The sequence below is a fragment of the Serinus canaria genome, chromosome 28, assembly GCF_022539315.1.
Source record: "Serinus canaria isolate serCan28SL12 chromosome 28, serCan2020, whole genome shotgun sequence".
Classification (NCBI taxonomy): domain Eukaryota; kingdom Metazoa; phylum Chordata; class Aves; order Passeriformes; family Fringillidae; genus Serinus; species Serinus canaria.
The window spans coordinates 2,646,112-2,669,331 of NC_066341.1; the positions used below are offsets into that span (position 1 = coordinate 2,646,112).

The 23,220-nt window shown below is 47.5% G+C and overlaps 1 protein-coding gene across 3 annotated transcripts; it reads right to left on the reverse strand.

Moving 5' to 3' along the window:
• Positions 1-1,224: 1,224 nt before the first annotated feature.
• On the reverse strand, positions 1,225-22,312 carry MED26 (mediator complex subunit 26). 3 transcript variants are annotated; one of them, XM_030231942.2, is made up of 3 exons: positions 22,060-22,312; positions 5,289-5,363; positions 1,225-3,981 (listed from the first exon to the last, which is right to left on the reverse strand). In XM_030231942.2, the coding sequence occupies exons 1-3, from the start codon at positions 22,132-22,134 to the stop codon at positions 2,302-2,304; spliced, it is 1,830 nt and encodes a 609-aa protein (XP_030087802.1). In that variant the 5' UTR covers positions 22,135-22,312; the 3' UTR covers positions 1,225-2,301. The 3 variants fall into 3 exon arrangements, with proteins under 3 accessions (XP_030087802.1, XP_050842171.1, XP_050842172.1); XM_050986214.1 differs by lacking the exon at positions 22,060-22,312 and adding an exon at positions 15,358-22,005; XM_050986215.1 differs by lacking the exon at positions 22,060-22,312 and adding an exon at positions 9,688-11,576.
• Between the last annotated feature and the right edge of the window lie 908 nt (positions 22,313-23,220).

Genomic DNA, 23,220 nt, shown 5'->3' on the forward strand with positions numbered 1-23,220 from the left:
CCAGGGATTCCTGATGCTTCCTCAAACAGAGGAGTACCAGCACAGGCAGTTTGGGTGGAATCTGAAAGCTGTGATGAGCTTTGGGTATCACCTCACCCAGTACAGTCAAGGGCCATCAATTGCATCAGAAATGGAAGCAGTGGAGAAAAGATGGAATTTATCAAGTAATACTTTGTCATTTCCTGAATTCAAAGGCCTCCAAAGAGCACGGACCCTGTTCCTAAATGGGACCATTCAGGGAAGGAGGGAGGAAGGGCAGGGGGAGATAAGATGCACAGTACTTTTTTACATAAACAAAACTTAAGCATTTCCAAAATGACCAGCAGCTTGGCCCTCTACCATCAAATCTGAGCTGCAAGACAGGAGCTTTCTCCAGCTCTAAACCTCACTGCTCAACCTCAGCAACTGCAGGAGGACAAAATGAAAGTAAACTGAAAATATACTTGGATGCATTTTTTGGTAACCACTTCTGGTTTCACTCTCAGACCTCAGATTTCAGAAATGGAAGCACACAGACATTGTTATTTCTGAGATACCCACACATTTCAGTAACAGTCAGATCATAAATGATGAACAAGAATGACTTAAAAATAAACCAGACTTCATCAGTTGTATTCCAGGGAATGAACCAACACCATGCAGGCCTGGCCAGGAGCTCCTTCCTTTGAAAGGCAGGGAAGAATTTCACTCTACCCTCAAAGGCAGGACAGCTCTTGCCAGGGCTCATCTCCAGCACAGATGGGTTAACAGAGTGAACATCACTAAACCCAGGAATATTTTTGGTATAGTGCCCCCTCCCCAACCCCCTGAACAGAAGCCCAACAGTGGGGACTGCATCAAACAACACAGCCCCAAATATTAAAGCAATTACAGTTAATAGAAATCCTTCACTTTCTACACCCCAGGCTGCTTCAGCAAGCATTGTAACAAACAGGAATAAAACATTACAAAGATGAAATCTGATCTCTTTAGACTTTGAGGTACATTATCAGCAGTTGGGTTATCAGTCTCCAGAGTTAAAACAGATCCACCCTGTGTGACTGGACAGCACAGCGAGGTTCTTGGAAGACAATCCCGTTCTCCCTGGGGCAGTGTCCAAGGGATTCAGCTCCACCTCCCTGCTCTGAGGGGTCCCTGGTGCCAGGGCTCCCCTGGCTGGGCTGAACTGAGCATTCTGGGGTGGGAAAACGAGTGGAGTGTGTATATAAATAATTCACAAACTGGTTTGTGCAAATTTTTTTTATTTCCACATTTATATCACAACGTGTCCACTTAAAGGACCAAATAGCAAAGTTGCTCCCTTCTGCATCCCAGGAACACAGAAGTCTAGTTACTGTACATTCACTAAGGCTCTTTGTTTTTGCAAATTGCGTTTATGATGGATATCCATAAGGCAAACAATATCTAAAGGAATGGTAACAAGTATATTTCCAGCATACAAACAGGCTTCCTTTTTCCCTCTCACAGTACAGTTACAAACTTGTAGCACCCTCATTACATTTAGATTCTAGAAAAGGTGATTTTTCTTTTTTTTTTTTTTTTCCTTTTTGTCTTTTTGTTTTTTTTGTCTTTTTGTTTTTTACCTATAAGTTTGCAGGAAGGGAAAAGGAGGAAAAATATTTGGCTGGTGGTGGTGGGATCAAAAAATATCGTTAAACATCTAGTTTTTGCAGCATTTCTCAGAGACTGGATTTAAACTGAAACCAGACTAAAATATGTGGATGCCTATGGAATGTTGAGCTGAAGCTGGTGGCCCAGCCTGCAGTGCAACACCTGCTGTTTAAAACCCAATCTCCGTACCACATGACTCTTAAATAACGCAATCATGTTCAGAGATGTGACAGAAATAAAACTACAGTTTTTGCACATTGTCTCTCGAATATCTCACTGCCAAATAAAAACCCAAATCAAGTCAAATAAATAGATGCATATTTTGTTAAGGTAACTTCCACAATTTTTTCTCTGTACCTGCCTGTAATAAGATTCCGGCATTCAGAAAGTGCTGGAAATCCTCTTCACTTCTTGGGGACTAACACTTTTTATAGCTGGCTCGCTATAGAGTTTTGAACTCAACTGATCAAACCTTCGTATGCCTTCCTTTGCAATTGTTAGTAAACTGGTAGCAGCATTTCACAAAAGGAGAATTTAAAGGAACGAGCTGGAAAGGCCCAGCTCCCTCCCCCCCTCTGCTCGTGGGGCCTGTTTGTCCAGGACAGGAGGCTCTCTCCCAGCTGGAAGTGGCATCGTGTCTGCCAGTTCTGCTAACTGCAGGTGTAAAAAGCGTGCTTAGCAGAACTGCTCTCAGTCTAGGCAGACGTAAGGCAGGATGTTCAATCTCCCATCATCCCCGTGTGGATCTAAGGATATGCACTGTGTCCAATCATACCAGTTACCCTGTGTGTCATAACAACCGTTCACGCCTGGCCAGTTGTGGTCACGTATTCTGTCGAGGTCATCGCCCGTGACCTCTCTGGTGACCCCAGGCAAGTCTGTAGGTTTGCTGTTAGGAGCTAGAACGTGAGTCTTTCTAGCCTCTTTTCTAGTGCTTTCCTCCTGCTTTAAATACTCAGACATGAAGTAGTGAGCTCCTGGAGTCTGTACTCCTGATGAAGACAGCAAGCTACTCTGTCTGTTTAAATATGACTGAATGATTTCATTTCTGGACAACTCTTTCCAGTTCGTTTGTTCAAAGGGGCTTTGCAGGTTGGGTTTTTGCTCCTGCTTTTCCGTTTCTGTCCTGTGCTGTTCAGTAAGTGCAGGGATTTCTACCTGCAAAGGATCTTTCGGTGTTAAAGGTTTTATCTGTCCTGTCATGGGGTCAAAAGTGAGTTTTCTCTCTTTTAACCTCACAGGTTTCACACCCCCTTCTATCACGTGCCCATCCAAGTTGACTGTATAGTCTCTGGGTCGGTACCTTTTCTTCTTTTTGCTATCAGACCCTGAAGCAGCATCATCACTGTCCATTCTGGAAGCGTCCTGTGGGAAGCCCACGTGCGATTCCCCGGGGTGGCCTTTGCAGCCGGGAGCCGTGTGCTGCTGAAGTGTCCCTGCTGTGTGCCTGTGCTGGCCCTCGGGGGCTCCCTGCTGCTCCTGCCAGTGCTGTGCCACCTCGGGGGCCGCCTGAGGAGGGAACTCCAGTCTCTTGGCTGGCATGGGAGGTGTGGATGGTTGCATCAGGGATGGAGGCGGCGACGGCACTGGCGCGGCGTCCGCGAACTGAGACCTTTGAGACGGACTGGGCATCGAATCCTTTGGTGAGTACGTGGTGTGCTGCCGAGCAAAAGTATCATGCCTAACGTTCCTGGGGCTAAAGGAGGAGCAGCGTGGGCTCTTGGGCTGGTGGGGGCCCGTGGCTTCTTCTGATTTATCATGCTGCTGAAGCACTGCAGTCTTTAGTAACGAGGAAGTGCTTGAAGGTTTTACAAGTCCTGGAGAACTGGTGTGAGGTTTTACAGCATTTACTGGGATCTTATTGTGTTTATCGTTTTCACTGAGATCTGTCCTGCTGCTTTCAGGCCCTGCATGTAGGTTTATGTCTACAGGACTAGGAAAATTTTCAGGACTACCTCCAATTCCATTGGTTGGAGGGGGTGAAGAGTTTTGTAATACTTCATGACTAGCTTTGGAGACCTTTGGGGGAGGAGGGCCCTGATGCCCGTCCCTGTGATCACCTTTCCTTTTCCTATTTCCCAGTTTCTCTGGTTTTGGAGAATTTAGTTTCTGGATATCATTCCTGCTTTTCAGTTCGCTGATGGGCTTGGCGCCAGGCACAGCAGGAAGTTGGGAGTCTGGTTTGCAGTTGTGGGCACCTCCATTTGCTGATCCTGGTGGGTTGGGCAGCCCCCTTGGCACTGGCTCGTTCTGGGTTACAGGTTCTATCAACTTCTGCCAATTCCTCAGCAATTTCTTGGCACGTTTGGCAAGTTCCTCATTGGATGTCTTCTTCCTCACCTCATTGATAAGCCTCCCGAGTCTGGTTTCCTACAAAGACAGACAAGGTGGTTTACAAACACGGATCATTCCAAGCAAAATTCTTAAGGATTGGTTCTGCTTTGTAATGCTCACCACCCCTGAGAAACACCAGGGTAAAAACACTAAAGATTTAAGGGCTGAATTAATCTTTTTGGAAAGGATTAGTCCAGAGCTCTGCCACACAACATGAAACTGACTGTAGGTTTCAAGTCACGCTGTCTTTATTGCCTGGCAAAAGCAGGAGAGCTGGGAAAAACATCAGAAAGGAATTCTTTAATGAGAAAAAACCATAAGAATAAAGGTGCAGGTTCAGATTCAAGGCAAAATGCAGCACCCAAAGGTGTGTGTTTATCACAAGGGAAATGAAAGATCTGCAGAGGGAGCCAAGAGAAGAGAATTCCAGGATCTTTGCCTGTTACAGTAACTTGTTAACAATAAAAACTTCCATTTGACAAACCTGACTACCAGGTGTGAGTTGTGTCCTACCTTTTTCCTCCACCCCTCTCCTCTCCCTTCACTCCCCAGCCTCGTGGAAACGTATGAAAAAGCCATTTAAGCAACATTGCCAGGGTGTCCCAAGGTGGTTTCATGAGCGGAAGGAAGTGTTTGATTGTTCCCAAAGCACGTTTGAAAACAAAGAACTGTTCCACAAGTCAGATTTCTTAAGAAAAGTACTTCAAAGGAGAACACAGACCAGACTGTGAGAGAAATATGCAACCTGTTGTCATAGATATGTTGAAATACAGGTGGGGTTGTAATTAAGCAACAGTAAAAAGCAAGAACACCGCTAATTTCAATACAAAGAGTGAAAAAGAAATATCTAATTCAGCCATAAAACTTCTTTGGACTGTTTCTAAGCGTGGCAGTGAGAGTTCAGCTCTCCCTACATCTGACTCACCACAAATATCAGGCCTTGAAACCTGCTTAACTGCATTTAAGATTAATTTTACAGACCCAGAGCAACTCTATTCCTATTTCAGATTTTAGGTGCTTGGTCACCAAATGTCTACAAAGGTGACCAGAAGTGCAGGGTGATACTGCTGAGTGGAACAGAATTAATCAGTGGCAAGTGATGATTAATGTAGTGCCCTGCACAAACAGGAACTGTGCTGCCCAGAATACTGATCTGGGCCCAGAAAGGATCCCTGTGTTCAGCGAGATGTCGGAAACAGCACGAGAGGGACAAAATAATATCTTAATTGTGAATTCTTTGCAATCCATCTATTGTTTCCAGAAAAGCTCTGGTGGAAATTAGAAAGGCAGGGAAAAGTCCTTTTATCCATATAACAAAAAATCATGTTCAGAGGGTGACATACCTCAAGTGCCTCTTTGGTAATGGGATATTTCTCCAGGCTGGAGATCACTTCCAGCACTGCCACCATGTTATGGATCTGCAACAAGGAAGACAAAGTCACTTCATGTTTCATGTACTGGTCTTAGTTAACAAATGTAATTGAAGACCTTCCACTTTATAATTGCTGGAAGCATTAATCACAAACTGCTATCAGACTGTCTGGCTTTAGGGAGCTGATTGTTCAAGGAATAGGGACAAGGACACTTTTACTGACCTAGTTGGAAACTGCAGGAGCTGTAACAAACACACTCTTATGTAAAACCCACAGAAACAGTGGCAATAAAACTGCTGTGACTGAGTAACAAAGTTCTGAGACCCCTCTGCAAAGCATCAATTAACTGTGCCCACCTAACAGAAGCAAGTGAAAAGTGGAGCAGCAGTGGGAAATGTGGAGCTCAATCCTTCAGGCCCCACTGCAGACAGACCCAAGGCACAGCTCTGCAGTTCCATTCCCTGTGTCACTTCTGCTCTGCACACAGGAGTCCCAGCCTGCAGGTCCCTCCTCGGGCCAGGGCTGTGCCCAGCAGGTGTCCCCAGACCATCAGCCACCCCTTGCTGGGCCTGGACATGGGGAGGAGGAAGTGCACAAACCCAGACCCCCTGAGGAGGTGAGGATCAGGTTCTCTGACCACAGCTGTGCATCCTGCACATCCTCAGCACATGTGTGATTTTAATGGTTTCCATCAGAAACCACCCATGCACGTTTTAGGGACTTGGTTTAGGGGTGAACATGACAGTGCTGGGTTGGACTCAGTAATCTTGGAGAGCTTTTCCAACCCAAACCAGTTTATGATCCTACAGAGAGATCTTTGTTTCCATTACCTGATGGTAAGAGAGCTGAAACCTGGAATTTCTAATTCACCTTTGGAGAGATTTAAAAGATAAGCAAAGGAAAACTTGAATCACAGTCTCATTTATTGCTTAATTGCATTTGTGACTCAACTGGATGTGAAGTGCATGTGAGAAAAATCTCTCAGCAAGAATCTCTGCAGGGATCCTACATCATCCTGAAACCTCATCAGGAGCATCAGCATCATCATCATCACCAGGCAGCTCTGCCCTCCCAGCCACACACTCCCCTGCACAAACCCTCCTCTTAAAAACACCAACTTGTGTGAGAATTGGTTTTTCCTAGTCAGTTCTACCCCTCCACTCAGATCCCACAGGAACACCAGGAGCTGATCTCCTCCCTTCAGAAAACCTTGGGCTCAGACCATGTCTTGTCCATCCCTGCAGAACTGGTTAGTGCTATTCAGGAGTTTTGTGTTATTTAGGAGATACCTGGTCAGTGATGAAACACTTGTCCTAAATTTTTGATTCACTTTTATCAAAGTTATGTTTAAAGTCCATGCAGGCTTTGAATGATTCTAACTCCTATAGGGTGTAAAACCAACTCCAGGCCAAAGATGATTTAATTTGTCCTGGTTCTTTCTTCACTCTGCAGATATTTAAAGCCCTACCACGAGGTCAGGCCTGGTAAAACTCTGCTTAACCTTTAGAGCATCAAGAGCACCTATTCTGACATGTTTTAGTTCTAATTATTTCACTTCAGTGCACTGACTTTCTTCCATGTTCTGACCCTTGCCCTGCCCTCAGAGCCCAGGAAGGACAGTTTAGCACCACAGTTCAAGCAATACACAACAGCAGGGTTGGGTTTTTTTCACTTTTTAGAACCAGAGCCCTTAGAATAGTTAAAACTCAATTCTGGGAGTTTCCAGACAAATATTTTTAAACTTGCAAAACACGATACTCTCCTTCCCAACACATATTTCAGCCTATGAATTACCAGAATGTGCAAAAGGCTCTGTTGCACACACCATTAACTGCTACAATTATTTTTGCAGTTACTGGTAATCCCCAAATGTTCATTATCTAAATGAAGAACTGATGGCAAGAAAAGGGTCGCTGGCCTATCAGAAGGTGAAGATGGGGAAAGTGATACCAAATATTCATTATCTAAATGAAGAACTGATGGCAAAAAAAGGGTCACTGGCCTATCAGAAGGTGAAGATGGGGAAAGTGATACATTCATGTGCACACACACCTACAGAAAGGTGAAACTGCTCAGGGAATTTCCAGCCACAGCTGTGCCTTTGTTCAATACCCCCAAGCACACAGCAGAGGATGCCCCAAATGCTAAACCACCCCAGCAGCACTGACAGGCTGTGATTCCCTCCCTGCTCTGGGGGACACGTGGTGCCAATTAAGGACAGTGAAAGTGGCCTTGCACCCTCAGCTCCTGCTGGAACACAAACCACCCCTTTTGGATTCCTCACACATTTGTAACCAATTGAGAACGCGCTGTCACGGAGCAACTGCTGAGCAGAGCACGAACATCTCACACCCCAGACAACTGCCAGCAGCTCCTCTCACTTTCTCTTTTTTTTTTGACCTGTAGGGAAGCTTAATTCTTTGAAAATAAATACATAAAATGTTCAAGCACGTTCAACAACTTGTCCTCCCTTCTCCTTGTGTAGTTTTCTCAGAATGTTTCATCCAAAGTGCCATACAGAGAAGCTTATAGTAAAAATGATATTTGCCTATTTTAAAACAGCACAGATGATGGAATTTCTTGTAGTGCAGTTAAACACAGTGATGGAAACAAGAGACCTGCCAAAACACCTCAAGTATCACCTGTTCACTTCAGAGATAACAGCAGCACACCCATCCTGCACACCAACACCTTCACCTTAAACCAACAATCACAATAAAATTCATGCATTGTCACATAACCAACCTGACCTGCCAGGACACTACCCTGCTTTGAGCAGCACCAGAAATGATCATTTATTAACACAAAGGGCTACTGAAGATGCTTACTGGGAACAGAGCAGACAGCTAAAGTGCCACAGAGCAGAGCAACACAGGGAATTCAGCAGCCCCACTCCCTATGGACACTGAGCTGTAACTGCCCAGCTCAGCAACTCAGGAATTTGCATTTTAGTTTCTATGTGCCTTTGTCTGCTTACACAGCAACCCCTTAGCACCCCCAAAACAACTTCCAGTTCCAGGACCCCCATTTAGGAGCTTGCAGCAAACAGCTCAAAATAATTGATAAGTAATGGATAAGGTGTTCCAAGTTCTCCCAAGCTGAGAGCCCTGACTGGCACACACACTAATTCACTCCAAAGTTTACTGCAGAACATCTGCTTTGAGTCATCCACGATAATCCTTTCCAGCCAACCCTAATGACAGCCACAGAAAACAAATCTTATTTATTCCATGCAAGGCTCCTTAAGTCATCCAGCCATTCAGCCATACTCTGGAGCTTACTATTGCTGAGATCTTTTCCAAGTTAAGCACTGGATGGTTTTACTCCAGCCTCAGACAAAAGCAGGGATTTCTGAACTCTCAGAAAAAGATCAAGAAGTTTAATTTTCTTTTCTTAACTGCCATCTTAATCTTATTTCAGCATTTCTAAACCAGGTCTAAGTCAGTGACTAATTTCAGGGTGTTACACAGCAGTTCAAAGGGGTTTTGGGGAAGGTTGAGGTACAGCTGTCCCCTCCCAGCTCCACCAGGAAATCTGAAAGCAGCAGCAAGCTCAGCATCCACACAAGCTCCACCACCACTTCCAGGTGCTGGGATGTGTTTTCTGTGGGAGCAGCACATTCCATGGGATGCTCTGATTCCCTTCCTTTGCTTCCACACCAGCCCAGACCCCAAAAGCAACGTGAGCACCCCCAGAACACCTTCCTGTCCTCCTGGGGGCTGCCTGGACACACAGCACAACCTGCACTCTCTCACTGCAGCCTGAAAAACAAATGTTACAGAAACTTCCTATTGCAGACACTCAGATAAAGCAATTTTTTTTTCCATACTTCACAGGGATGTTTTCAAAGATCTTTGCATGCCTGACTAGACTGTGATAAATGACAAACCAGCCCTGAGTTGCCTGGAGTAGAAGGAGCAGCTCTTTCTGTGCAACACGGAAAACTTAATGCACAATTCCAAAAAAACCTTGCTCATGCAGATTCCTGCCTTTCAGGAAGAAAGGCTCTTTTCAACCACAAAGTTCAGGTACCAGTGCTAAAAGGCACCATTTAATACAGAAACATCATCCTTCTGGGTCACATTAGTGCCCTCACAAGTTTCTAAAGGATACTTAAACTTGGCCTGGAGTTGCCCATCACTGACAATCCTCTAAAACCAAAGTGTAACACCATCATCCTGCTGAAATCACAGCTTCCAACAATTCCAGCCTGACTCCACTGTGAGCAGGGTGAACAGAGCACACACGTATCATAACCCACTGCTTTGCAGAGAATGCATTTGCCATCATACTTAACTCCTTCATCAGGACATCCACCAATACCCTAAATTTCAATGGTTTCAGAGAAAGTTCTGCAACACTGTCCCACCTGTAGCACCAAAGCAGTGTGACAGAAGCAAGCAGAGAAGTGCAGACACTGAACAGGCCTTTTTATCTTCCTACAAACACAATCCAGGTGTCCATTGCCAAGCTGGAGGTTTCTGGTGGCAGCAGGGTCCAGACAGAAGTTCACAGGAGCATTTTTTGTCTTCCCCCTGCTCCAGGGCTGTGTATCTCCTCAGGGAGTGCAGGAAAATGTTCAGGAAAATCCCAGGTGAAGGTGAATATTGCTGGAGAGGCCAGGGAGGCAGAGCTGATTCCCAGGAGGTGCAGTGCCTGCTCCAGGGGTGATGGCACAGCTGGTGTTCCTTCTCTTGGAGCTCTCAGTGTCACCTGCAGCCCAGCAGCAGCTCCTGCCCCAGACCAGGGTCCCCCCTCAGTGTCACACCTTGCCCCAACACTGCTTTTGTACAAAAGCTCCTTTGCTGCACAATAATCTAAAATATGAAATAAGAAGTGAGGAGTGAAAAGTTGCTATTCCCAGGAGGCTTTATTTAAATGTAACAACAGCAATACAGCAGTGAAGAGTTTATTTAGCACTTTGTGTAGGAACTATGAGACACCAGACACTGATAATACACACCACCAACAGAAAATTGTCATGTCATTTGTTCAAAGGTACAGACCAAACACACCAAGATAGAATTCAGGTTACAACCTGCTGGTATTTAGTTCAGTTCCCTTGCAGCTGATCTATTAACAGTTCCCCCTAGCCCCAGTGTGACATGATGTTGTCTAAAGATAGGGAACATGAGATACTATTCACAGACACAACATACCAAAAAGATGACCATGCACTACTTTGCTCACATTATTGAAAATGTCTGAAAGTCAATTTGCCAAGCTAAGGTCCAACATTAACCAGCACACAAAAAATATTCTTAAAGGTGGGGGCCAGTTTGCAAATAGTATTTGGTAAAACACATCTTTAAACATGAAGGAAGCAATTATTTGGGTTGAAAGTCAAATAAGATTCTCACTGAGAGAATCTTCTATGACAGAGAAATTCATGCTTTGAAAAATGAACAGAAATTAGTGCTGCAAAACAAGGGGTAGAATAAATGCTCCTTGAGTACCAAGAAGAGTCCAAAGAGTGACTTGGCACAGAAGCATTATCCAGATTTAAAACTCCCAGGTCTATTTCAAAGAGTCAAACCAATCTGCATAGATTTTATTTGTACTTGGGCTTCATTTCATGGCAAAGTAACATCATCCTGTGTATGCTTTACAAAGGCAGGATCAGCAAATGAGAGGAAGGTCAGATTCCAATACAATTCTGCAGTGTGAAGGAACCAGTGGACCTGAAATGTTTCCCCAGCTCTCTCCTGGCAGTGCCCACACACATCCCTGAGCTGGGCAGACACCACAGCAGCCAAGAGAATGAGAGGAGCTTGCCAGTTTGCCCTGGCACTCACAGAGGGCCTCCAGGCACAAATGCCCAGCAGCTGGGAGTGCCATGAACGCTCCAGCTCTGCCCTGCATGGCCCATTCCCAGGGAGGCACCCAGGAACAAACTCCAGGCTGGGCCAAGGCAGGGGAAACCACCCAACAAAAGGAGCATCCACGGGAGGAGGGTGGTACCAGAGGGAGTAAAACACAGACTATGAAGACAAGGCACACCCCCAGCTCCCTGGGCTACAGGAAAAGGTCTTTAAGGCAAACAGAAAACAGCAACAGTGAAACACTTTTCTCCATCCAGTTTATTAGCCAGGAACTGAAAGACATTTTTGTTACTACAGAAATACCTGTTGGCTTCAACAGTTACTAAACATTTTGTACAACACCATAAGAATCGTGCCTGCAGTGCCAAACCTGAGCTGCAGATTTACAGATTCACTGCAATATGCCCCCCAACTTCTTTCTCCACACCCCACAACAAACCCACCCCCCAGACTGTGAAGCTGGACAAATAAAAATTAATTAGTCTGATTTCAAAAAGCCCCACAACAAACCCACAACCCCCCCCCAGACTGTGAAGCTGGACAAATAAAAATTAATTAGTCTGATTTCAAAAAGCCCAGCAGCCAAAGAGGTGACATGAAATACTGTTCAATTGGTAAAAACTGCTGATGGAACAGAGCAAGAACCAGGGAGCACAACCCCAAGCAGCCACTGCCACTCCTGGTGGCATCCACCACAGCACACTGCAAGCAAGATCATTTAGTGTTGTTTTCCAAGCTGTAAGGAATGGCAGAGGAATCAAATTCAGCTGGAATTACATCTTCCTCTCAAACTGCAACAGTGCAAGTAGAACATCTGCCAAGAGGAGGTCAGAGGACAGCAGGATAACCATGTTTTGGAAACATGGTTAATAACATAAAGTTGAAGTTTTCGTTTCATACAACATTTTAAAAATAGGAAAGAGACACATGAAGCTTGAAATAAACCTTCCTCTGCATTATTAGTCATAATAAAGAAATGTTAATCAACTGCTTTTATGCTCACTGGCCTAATTTGCAACAAGACAAATACTGATTGCACATAGAAATAACCAGGGAGCTACCAGTGCACTCAAATAATCTCTCCACAGTCTCCTGAGCCACAATGGAGGTTTAAGAACACATTAGACAAGTCCAGAAGGAGCTGTTCCATGCAGGTGATGGACCACATGAAGTCCCTTCCAGCCATGCCCCTCCACCTGGGGAACAGCCACTGAACTAGAAGCACAAACACATCACACCCTTTCCATCTACTCCAAACCAGACTCCGAGCAGCAATTCAGAATTGTCTTCTCAAAAAGATCCATACAGGTAACCCTAGGAAACAGCTTGTTTTGTAAAAGACCTAAAAATTCAACACTTCCAGCCTCACTGTGCTCCATGTGATCCCAAAAATCTCAAATGCCCAAAGTTTCTCTCTCCACTCAGGCTCTGTCACCATTGCAGCCACCTCACACTCACCCTCAAACCCCTCAATCCCTGCACTGGTGCCAACTATGATGCACTTTCCTTGTCTACAGGATAATCATTTCTCCTCCTCTTCCTCCTGTACAGAAACTTCAACCAGACAAATCTTAGTGGTTACTATTTATTATAAGCCATGAACTGAAGTGCAAAATTATTGCTTCAAAATTTAGAGAGCCATAAAATGAGGTTGCTGTGCAAGCAAAGTCACAGGGACAACTGGTCCTACTTCAACAAGACAGAAATGCAGTTGGATGATTATTCAGGCAGAATGATACAGAATATGTAGAAAATCCAGCCTTAAAATGTGCCCCTTCTGATTCATCTTGGGGCTTTCTGCTTCAGGAACTCACCTGAACTCACTGGTGGTTAAAGTAAGAGCACAGGGAGGTACCACAGGAGCCCTAAAGGCATCACTTGGACAGAACCATTCTGTGACCACCTGCTCCATCTTCATCCACTCCACAGAACTGATATTTAAAATCATGTAATGTGCATTTAAGGAGTTGATAAAAAGGGGTCCAGAGCTGTGTGAAGTACTTAAACATTATTTTAGCCATCCCTTAAAGTATCTCCCCAGAGCTGTTAACAGAGAGCAGTTTATACCTGAGTGCAATTCAGAAAGGCCCTACTGATGTCCCCACAATACAGAATTTTCACTCTTTTTTAAAAGTAAAACCATTTATCACCATCCCAGCTACTTTAAATGCTGCAGGCCAACTTTTGTCGAATTTCTAGAGAAGTTTCTCAGCTGATTACTTAAATGATAGAGAAGGCTGAGGTGAATACAATGTTGAATTCTTTGTGGAATATATAAATTCATCACACTGAAGTGCAAGATGCTCATGTGACTGCTCATGAGAGTTAAGCATGGTGTGTTTGTTCACAAAACCTGAGAAAAATAGTGTTACAAACTGGGAAAGTTTGTGGAGAAGTCACTGTATCCTTCCAACAACTGTTACCAATAGTGAATTCCTCTCAGCACACACCATAAACAAGTTTTATGGATATGGAAAAAAAATTGAAATCAATTTACACATCTCCTAGACTTACTGCTCTCCACATTCTAGATTAAACACTGCTGCCAGTCAGCCATTTCCAAATACCTCTATTCTCTGAGGGCTGTGTCACCTCAGGACAATGTCACCTGTCAGGAAAGCAAAGCCCCCCAGTAATCCCTGGAGAATGTTTGGCCATTCCAGCCAGTGGCACAATCCTCAACAGCTCCTTGGAAACAAAATGCCTTCTCTACCTATGGCTGGGAAAAAAAGGAAGGTGGGCCTGGAGCCTTCTCAGCTCAGGGTTTGTAAAAGCAGCTCCACTTGAGCCAACTGCCCTGTGTGGTCATGGCAGGAGCAAGGAACCCAGGACTCAGCAGCATTTTCTCAATGTTTAAACACAGAACATGGAATTGTGGAATCCCAGACTGGTTTGGGTTGGAAAGGACCTTAAACCCCACCTCATTCCACTCCCCTGCCATGGGCAGGAACACCTTCCACTATCCCAGGCTGGTCCAACCTGGCCTTGAACACTTCCAGGGATGGGGCAGAACATTCATGAAGCTCCAACCTGGCCTGCTTATTTCTAACCTAGTGGCAAAAAACTTCTCCATTCCCAGTTCAGAAAGCCCCAGGGAGGCTTAAGCCCCTTGGCAGCCTGTCTTGAAAAGTCCAGCAGAGAGAATATGAAATCAAAACCCCAAAGCTCCTATTGTGACAGACAAACTCCTCCTCACAAGACAAGGGACACTGAGTTTTCCAGGCTGCAGCCAGGCTCCTGAGCAGTGTGCTCAACCCATGAGCTGCAGGCACCCAATTTCACAAAGAAATCTGAAACATCACCCCTTGAATCTTCTCCTCCACCTCACTGTGCTCAACTCTATTCAAGAATCAACTGTGGTTTCTCCAAGGACAAAACACAATATTGGAATATTATTTTTGCTGGAACTTACAGGATGACAAGTTACACAGAGACATTCCCTGTCCTTTCCTGCTGCAGTTAATTTACAGAGGATGAGGAGTGTTATGTACTGACCTGCTCAGAAAGTGATGGCTTGAGTTACAGACATTTGTAGATGTGCTGGGAGTTTGTTCACCAAAAACAATTTATGACTGTGCATCACCACCTGGAAAAAACACCATGTTCCTCTACCTTCCACAGCTCTACACTCCTTAAAAAAAATAAAAATCAAACCTTCCAGACCTGTACTATAACTGTGATACTCTGCAAGCTGATCCTGCATGGAAACTATGTGAGAAAGCAGCTCACAGAAGCACTGGCTGTCACTCTGAGACAAGACTTCCACCTCTGCAGTCGTCTCCACAGCTCCAAGTTTGAAAACACGCCCAGCCGAGCGTGTCCCTGAATCCCTTGGATGCAGGATCCCTCCTCCCCAGCTGCTGGCTTAGAAACCACTCTGTTCACTAAAACAGAGCTAATTATGTTTTACTTCCAGTGACTCCTCAGCAGAAATTGCTACCACTGACTGTTTGGACATGCTGAAAATTGTACACTTTGATATTAACAATCGCACTCAGGCACACACGGCTGCCCTGTGAAAGCCCTGCCCCTGAAAACACCAATTCTCTGCTGAGTTTTAGCAGATTGCACCTCAAATTAAAGCAATTTGCTGGCACTTAAATATTATTCCAAACACCAAAAGCATGAATTACCCTCAGAAAGAGTAATTTAGCTGTTAGAACACTGAATAAACAAACCTACATTTACATTAAATTGAATATGAGGTACTTACTTACCTTTACCTTAAATTATTTCTTTAAAGACCCAGTGTAAAAGTGGGGCCACATCCTACCACATTATACAGACCTAAGGAGTATATTTGGTATTATCACCAAGCACATAACTGGTGAGAAGAGATAGCAGCAAAATGTTATCAGCCAAAACAGACATGTTTTCATGTAAAAAAACTACACTAACATTAATTTTAACTCCAAGTCTAATGCATTGGAGTAACTATGCCTTAAAAGCAGTGAATCTTGACTAACATCAAACTTCTGCAGCAGGCAGAATCAATTCCTCCTTCCCCTCTCCTGAAACTTTTGTGGTTCCTGAAAAAAAAGAAGATACACTAATTGTCACCTGCAGCAGTTTCTTGAAGAAACTGGGAAAGGATCTCACAGGGAGAGAAAGCTTCAGCTGCAGTGGAGCTACTTTGATCAGGAGCCAAAGGTGCCAGGATGACAGTGCTGCTGTGTCATATGGCCACAGCAAAACCCCAAAAAGAGGCAGCCATGCACACCTCAGCACCCCTACACTGGGCTCACCCCCAACTTACTGGACAAAACCCCCCCAGAAAGACAAATTGGAATTCCCAGCCCAGCCCCAGACTTCTGAAACACAGCCTGAGCTGAAAGTCTTCCTATTTCCTAAGGCACAGGTTGGGTCCCTCTCCACGTGGGAGCTCTGGAGTGTTTTCCCTCTGGCCCCTGCTGGTGTCAGGCTCCAGTGCCTTGGCAGCAGGAGCTGATCCAGCTGGATCCCATGGCCATCCCATCCCAGCTCCAGCCCTGCCAGGATGGCCTGCTAAGCTCCCTGCTCTCTTGGCTTCAAGGTGTGCCAAGGTGCACTCAAATGGCCTCACACAGGGTCCAGAACATCCCCAAATGAAGAAAGTTGGGAAGCACCAGCCAGGGGTCCTCTGCAGCCTGGGAAGTTTGTTTCAGCACATCTCTCCTGGAAGGACCCTCACCAGCTGTCTGTTCCAAGCTGTGGCTCCTGGTGACTGCCAGAGGTTCTTGCCCATATTTATAGCACCTACAAAAAGTTGGTTCTTCCACTGAGGAGCTGTTTCATGGCTACACCAATAAAAATGTGTTAAGGAGTTCTTTCCCTGCAGCCTCTGAGCATTCAGAGTGTTTCCCACCAAGGGCCCAGGTACAGCACGTGCAGATAGGCCCCTGCTGTAAAGTTTTATCATTTGGATTTAAAAAGCTCTTTAATGATCCCCCATGATGACCCAGTCTGGCAATGTGAGGGGGCTCAAGCTGCCCTAGGATAGCCTGAGCTGCCACCACCCCACTGTCACCTCTCCCTGCCACACAATTCCCCAGCTCTGTGCCACAAGTGCCACCTCTCTGAGCCCAGGAGGAGCTGGGGCATGGACAGGGGTCCCTGAGGAGCCCCTGTTCAGGTAGGGCTTGGCCAGGTGAGTTCTTTGCTTGGGTCACACAAGGGAGGCAACAAGAACAGCTGGAGGTGGGGACATGATCCCAGCAGCTCTCCCAGCTCCACTGGCAGCTTCAGCTAGTGTAAGCACAGGGCTTCAAGCCAAATCAATTTTTGATCATTTGGAGCATTGTCCACACAGCCTTTAGTGGAAGGTGGTGGTTCACTCTTGAGTTGCAGAGCTCACTCATGACTTACAGCTCAGGAGTATCCTCCTGGCTGGCTGTGAAGATGTTTCCCAGTTATTCCTGGGCACATTCAGAGCCCCTCTATTGCTGCATGCCCACAAACACAGGATAATTCCAGACATCTGTGAGCCACACACAAGTGACAGCAACAAAAAAAAGGCTCTGCAAGTGAAACCTGACCATAAGGCAGCCACTGTCACCTCAAAAAACCCAGACAGGCGTGGTTAACTTTTCCAGGTGACAACACCTCCTTCCTGCCAGGTCCCAGGGCAGCAGGGATGCACCCAGGAAGCAGCAACATTCCACTCCTCATGGAATCACACACTGGGCTGGGTTGGAAGGGACCTTAGAGCCCATCCCATTCCATTCCCCTCCCACACCTTCCACTGTCCCAGGTTGCCCCAAGTCCTGTCCAACCTGACCTTGGGCATTTCCAGGGATCCAGGGCCTCCCCACCCTCGTAGGATGCTGCTCTTTTATGCTTCCAAACTTATTTAAACACTTTAAGACCCAATTCTGCTGCCAAAACTATTTGTGATGCACCAGAAGTTTTATCAAATAATTGAGCTACATCAAAACTACCTGGGAAAAGATCCATATATTGCCTTTTTTCTTCTTTAAATCCTGATCAATTCCTCGGTTCAGTTCACCACACCATCCTGTACACATAAAATGGGTGTGTGTAGCAGGAATAAGAAGTGGGTGTTATTTAAATTGTCACTGCTGCCGAAACAAACACTCAAATTAGAGCTTCAGAGCAAATGACTACTGCCATCATCACTGCAACCTGGGGAGTTTCAAGGAATTAACAACTGAAAAGCAGTCTGGCATTCCCCTTGGTTTGACCCCTCAATTTAAACTCTCTGATATCTCTGTTCACTCAGATTTTGTCTTAGCAGCCTCAAAGTTCAGAATGGTCTCACTGCTACAAGGGGCACTGTACAAATTAGAAGTTTTTAAATCTCCAGCCTTCCAACCCCTGTGAAGAATTGACAGCCTGCACTGCCACCAAGCTAAATAAGCTGTTTCAGAAAGAAGTGGATAAGCAATATTCAAACCAACTGCACCATCACCCACACACAGTGAATTCAAGTGAATCCAAGTGTTTGTAATACAGAGCACTAAGAAACACAGACCTCATTTAAAGTTATTATAAAAAACCTGAATGCAATGGGACTCTCTCCATCAGGCCCAAAATCTTTATCTGAAACTAAAGCTTGACATGATAACAACACTTTAGACCTTGCACATGAAGAAATGCTCCCCAACCCCCTGCATTTTGTCACACACCTGGAACAACCTGCTGCCTTCCTGCACCAAATGTGAGACTGCTCCAAACAAGATGAGCTGCAAGTGAGGAAAGGGACAAAGAGGACAAGAGGTACAACAGGTTCTCTGCACCTCCCTCAAAACTGCTAAGCTCATTAGGGCTCACAGAAAAGGATAAAGCTCAAGCAAGAGCCATTCCTAGTCTACTTTCGCCCACACGTAACACTTCCTGCATCCAAAGAAATCACTGGGACCCTCAGGAAGTGAAGCACCAGCTTCCCCTGCTTTCTGAATTTATATTATTACAGCAGTGCCCTGCACCTTCTTAAAACACTACTGGAAAGCACCTGTACCACTGGTGAGGGGGGTTTTGCCTCCAGCACCTTGCTAAAACAACCAACATCTTTAACCATGCAACTTGTGCCAGCTGGGAGATCAGCCCATGCCAATACACCACCCAATATATTCCAACACACAGGCTAATTAATTATTAATAATTCAGGCCATGGACTACTCCTGAATGTCTGCAGCAAGCCCAGCTGAGTTAGAGCCAAGCCCAAGCTCACAGGGAGCACACAATGCAGGCTGTTACTCAAACCAAAGCTGGGTTTGTGTCACAGAGGGGTACTAATGGCAAATAATGAAGTTATTATCTAATATTTAAAAACAGGAACAGATTGCTACATATTCAGCATGAGGAACCATTTAATTGCAAGCACAATTCTAGCAGCTGGCTGGAAACGACAGGCTCGTCCACAGAGCAAAAACCAACATTTCTCATTTTTCCTGGGAATAAACTCCCCAAGGAGCACAGAGCATGAGTTACCAAGGCAAAGGTGCTCTGAAGGGGTGGCTTCTCAGCCTTGTTCCCACCAGAATGAAGGAACATCTCCCCTGTCAGACCTCACAGAACAGAACTCCTGCTCTCTTCCACCTCCTGCTATGTTCTCACAGAAGCCTTGGAAGGAAAGTGATGCTGGTACTCAGTGCTTAGGTCATGGAGCAGAAGTGGTTTGCCCATATGTTTCCTCGAGGAGAAAAGGCTGAATAAATGAAGACACAATACCAGACATCCCGGGTGGCTTCTAGGATGATGTAAGTTCTTTTAAAAATAGCTTATTTCTTATAGGTCTCCTTTGAAATAGTTCAGAATTTACACAGGTAACCTCTAAGTGTGAGAAACTAAATTATAAATATATGCTGCAGCAATTACTAGAGGAGGTTCAAGTGCTAAACATGTGTAAATTCAATATTGCTCCCGAGTCAGCAGGGCTTTATGGAGCAGCTGGAGATGAACAATCAGCACAGGAGATGATTTCCTGAGGCCAGCAGGTTCTGCAAGCTTGGGGAAACCATTATTTTGACCACTTCAACCCAACAGAGGTAGAGAAACTTATGTCCTATTTTTTTTTTTTTCACTTAAGGCATGACCTGTGAGTTGACCAAGATCCAACTAACCACTCAGGAATAAATATCCACAATGGCAGCTCGTGTTAGGGGATGTGTTAGGGAATTTAAGTGAAGCTTAAATTTACAGACCCTACAGTAAAGCACCATGAAGAACCAAGCATCTCCTCCCTCCTCAGCCCCACAGAACTGGACTGGCTTTGCCCACTACTGGTGGAGCTTTCAGCCTCTCCAGAAACACACACAGCAACTACACTTGAAGTAACTCTAGGCCTCAAAGCTTGACCTTCTTGGTAAATGAGGAAGTCAGTAACAACAGTGTCTGCTGTAGGTTTGAACACAACTAATTCCATCAGGAGAAGATTCTAAGAGCCAGCAGAAAGCAGCTGGAGCTTTCCCTGCAGGCACAGCAGTTCATGGCTGCACTGACTCTCCCAGGAGGAAAAGAGCAGAGCAGCTTCTTGTGCTCTCATGGTGGTGTCCAAATGTGATTAAACTCAAAATCTGCTTTTTAAGCATGTTTAAAATGTATGTTTTTCTTCCCTCTGTGCCAGTGATGTGCCAGGTAGTGAACAATCAACAACACCACACATTCCATGTGCTTTGGAGCCAAGAGCCTGAGCTCTCAGGCTGTACAATGAACCTCAGCTACACCACCTCTGCTCTCCTCCAAGAAAAGGTTAAACTGGAAGACAGACCCTGCCTACAGGCACTTTGGAACAATGGGCTGATTTTTCTACCACCAATTATTGCCCTGGATAAGTATCAAGTATGTAGAATCATAATTTAACATACATCCCTCCTAAACTTAAGGGGCTACTGACCTGTGGGAGCAGAGAGCTGCCTGGTTTTATTTTGGGTCCTCTCACAACAGCATCCTGAAACATCAGCGTGTGGAGAAAGGGAGGAGTATCCACCACAAAATTGACTTCCTGGCTGCTTAGCTCTGCACAGCCACAGAGTCTGACAAAGTAACACCAGAATTAGGGTAACCACTGCAGCTGACAGTTCTGAAGTCAAAAGACACCACAGATCTGCTAGAATTTTATTAAAGTAGGTTGGCGCTCGGTCTCATGTAGAGTGAAAAATCTGCAGCCACAGAAAGAGAGCTCAGAGCAAACAGGATTCATGAAGTGCACTAACTGACATTTCAGCAAGATCCATGTTAAAGTACTGCAAACTCAGACAACGCTGACATTTAACAGCCCACAATTACCACCAGGATTTGTTACTGTTACTCCAACGTGTAACACTGCAGCTCCCCACAGATGCCCAGCCCAGGGGGTTCTACAGAACCTACAAGGCCCGAGAGATTTTTCTTCAGTCCCCACGACACAGAAAGGCTGCTCCAGGAGGGGTTCCAAATGACAATAACTTTATTAGCTACTTTAGCACTTTGATGCAGGTCTATCACAAAAAAGCACTTGTTCAGACAGGAGCAGGAATGACTTTAATGGAACCAAAGCACCGTTTCACACACCCCAGCCCCTAAAATAACACGCACACATTCAGCCTGATGCACGAGAGGCTGCCCCCACAAACTGCAGATGGCCAAGACAGACCCACCTTGGCATCCTGCAGAGGTGACTGTTGATCTAAGACTCAAAAATTGGACAGATTGAGGGCCCTGCAGTCCTCTCACAGTAATAAACACCTAAGAGGAGAACTGCTCGGATGAGCCAAAAAACCCTTAAAAGGAGCAAATGATCCTTTGGATAACCGCCACTTAAGGCCACTTACAGGTAAAATACACGCTGACTTCTGTGCTTACACCACATCCCAGAAGGAGCCCATAAGCTCATTACGGCGCTGCAGGAAGGGATAAAAGCGAAGACCGAGGCTGCTCGGTGCTGGAGCAGCTCCAGAGCTCCGCAGCCACAGCCGGAGCCCTCCTGATGTCCCCGCAGCCCGGGGTCCCCCCAGCCGCGGCCGGAGCGGTCGCAGGGCCCGAGGAACAGGTGGGCGCCCCGGAAGGTCCCGGCGAGCGGCGGCGGGGCCGGCCCAGAGCCCCCTGCAGGCCGCGCCCGAGCCGCGGCCTGGCGTGGGGAGGCGGCCGGGCCGCCCGCCGCATGGCCGGGCAGCACCGGCCGGGCCCGGGGCGCTGAGCGGCGGCGGGGCGGGGGCGGCGGCGGCCCCGGGCGGGTGGGGAGCGGCCTCCGGAGCCCCCAGCGGGGCGGCCCTGCGCTCCCGGCCCGGGGGGCGCGGGCGGGAGGCGCCGCCGGCTGCGGGACCCCGGGCGGACGGCGCGCCGGGAGCTCCGCGCTACCGCCCGCAGCGGAGGCTCCGGTACGGCCGGGGCGGCCTCAGCGGGAGCCCCGGAGGCCCCGAGAGGGGGAGAAAGGCGTCGCGGCGGGAGCGCCGGGCGGGGGTCGGCCCGGAGCGGCGGGGGCCCGCGGGGCGCGTACTCACGTTGCTCTGCGGGTCGATGGCCTGCAGCAGCCGGTCCCTGATCTGCTGCGGGGACGGGGCCGGAGCCGCTGTCATTGCCTGGGCGAAGCGGGGCGGCTGCGGCTGCGGCCGGGGCGGGCGGGCGGCGGGGCCGGGCCGGGCCGGGGCGGCGGCGGCGGCGGCTCCTCACTCGCCGGCGGCGGCGGCCTCGGGGAGCCGGAGGAGCATGTTCGCTCCCCGCGGGGCGGGGGCGGCGCGGGGGGCCGGGGGGAGCGGGCGAGCCCAGCGCTCCGCTCCGCTCCGCTCGGGCCGAACGCGGGGCGCGCTGGGGGCAGGGCCGGCGCCGCGCGCGGCTCCCTGGGACGCGCCCGACGCCGTGACGTGCGCGCGCCGCGCCCCGGCCCCCGCCCGCCCGCACCGCCGGGGGCGCGCACCGCGCGTGCGCGGGGGAGGGCGGGCGGCGGCGGGAACGCGCGTGCGCCATGGGGAGAGGGGCGGGGCTGGGGCGCCGTGATGGGGAAACGGGGGCGATGCTGGGGGACATGGGGACCGCGAACAGGCACCCCTGAGGGGACAGCGCCAATGTTGGGGGACATGGGAACAGTAAACAGGGAGCCCTGAGGGGATAGGGGCGATGCTGGGGGACATGGGGACAGAGAACAGGATCCATAAGGGGACAGGGGCTTTGCTGGGGACGTGAGGGCAGCAAACGGGGATACCTGAGGGGACGGCGTGATGCTGGGGGATATGGGGGCAGCGAACAGGGATCACTGAGGGGATAGGGAGGAAATGGGGACAGGAACAGGACCCCTGAGGGGACGGGACAACGCTGAGGGCCATGGGGACAGAGAACAGAGACCCCTGAGGGGACAGGGGCCATGCTGGAGGGCATGGGGGCAGCAGGAAGAAGCTGGAGGAGAGGCCGCAGCGGCGGGGAGCCGGAGCCCTGAGGGGGATTGTGGACCCCCACAGAGCACCCTGCGGAGAGAAATGAATAATGGAAATAAATAACGGGAATAAACCCCCTGCGGGCCGGGAAGGTGTGAGGGGTGTTGTGGTCCCCTCAGCAAAGCACTTAAAAGTTCACAGCTTTTAAGAGAAGCTCAACGTTGACTTATGATTTCATTATTTTAAGCAGCTGCTTCAAAGCTGAATCACAACTTTTGCACAACTGGAGTCTTG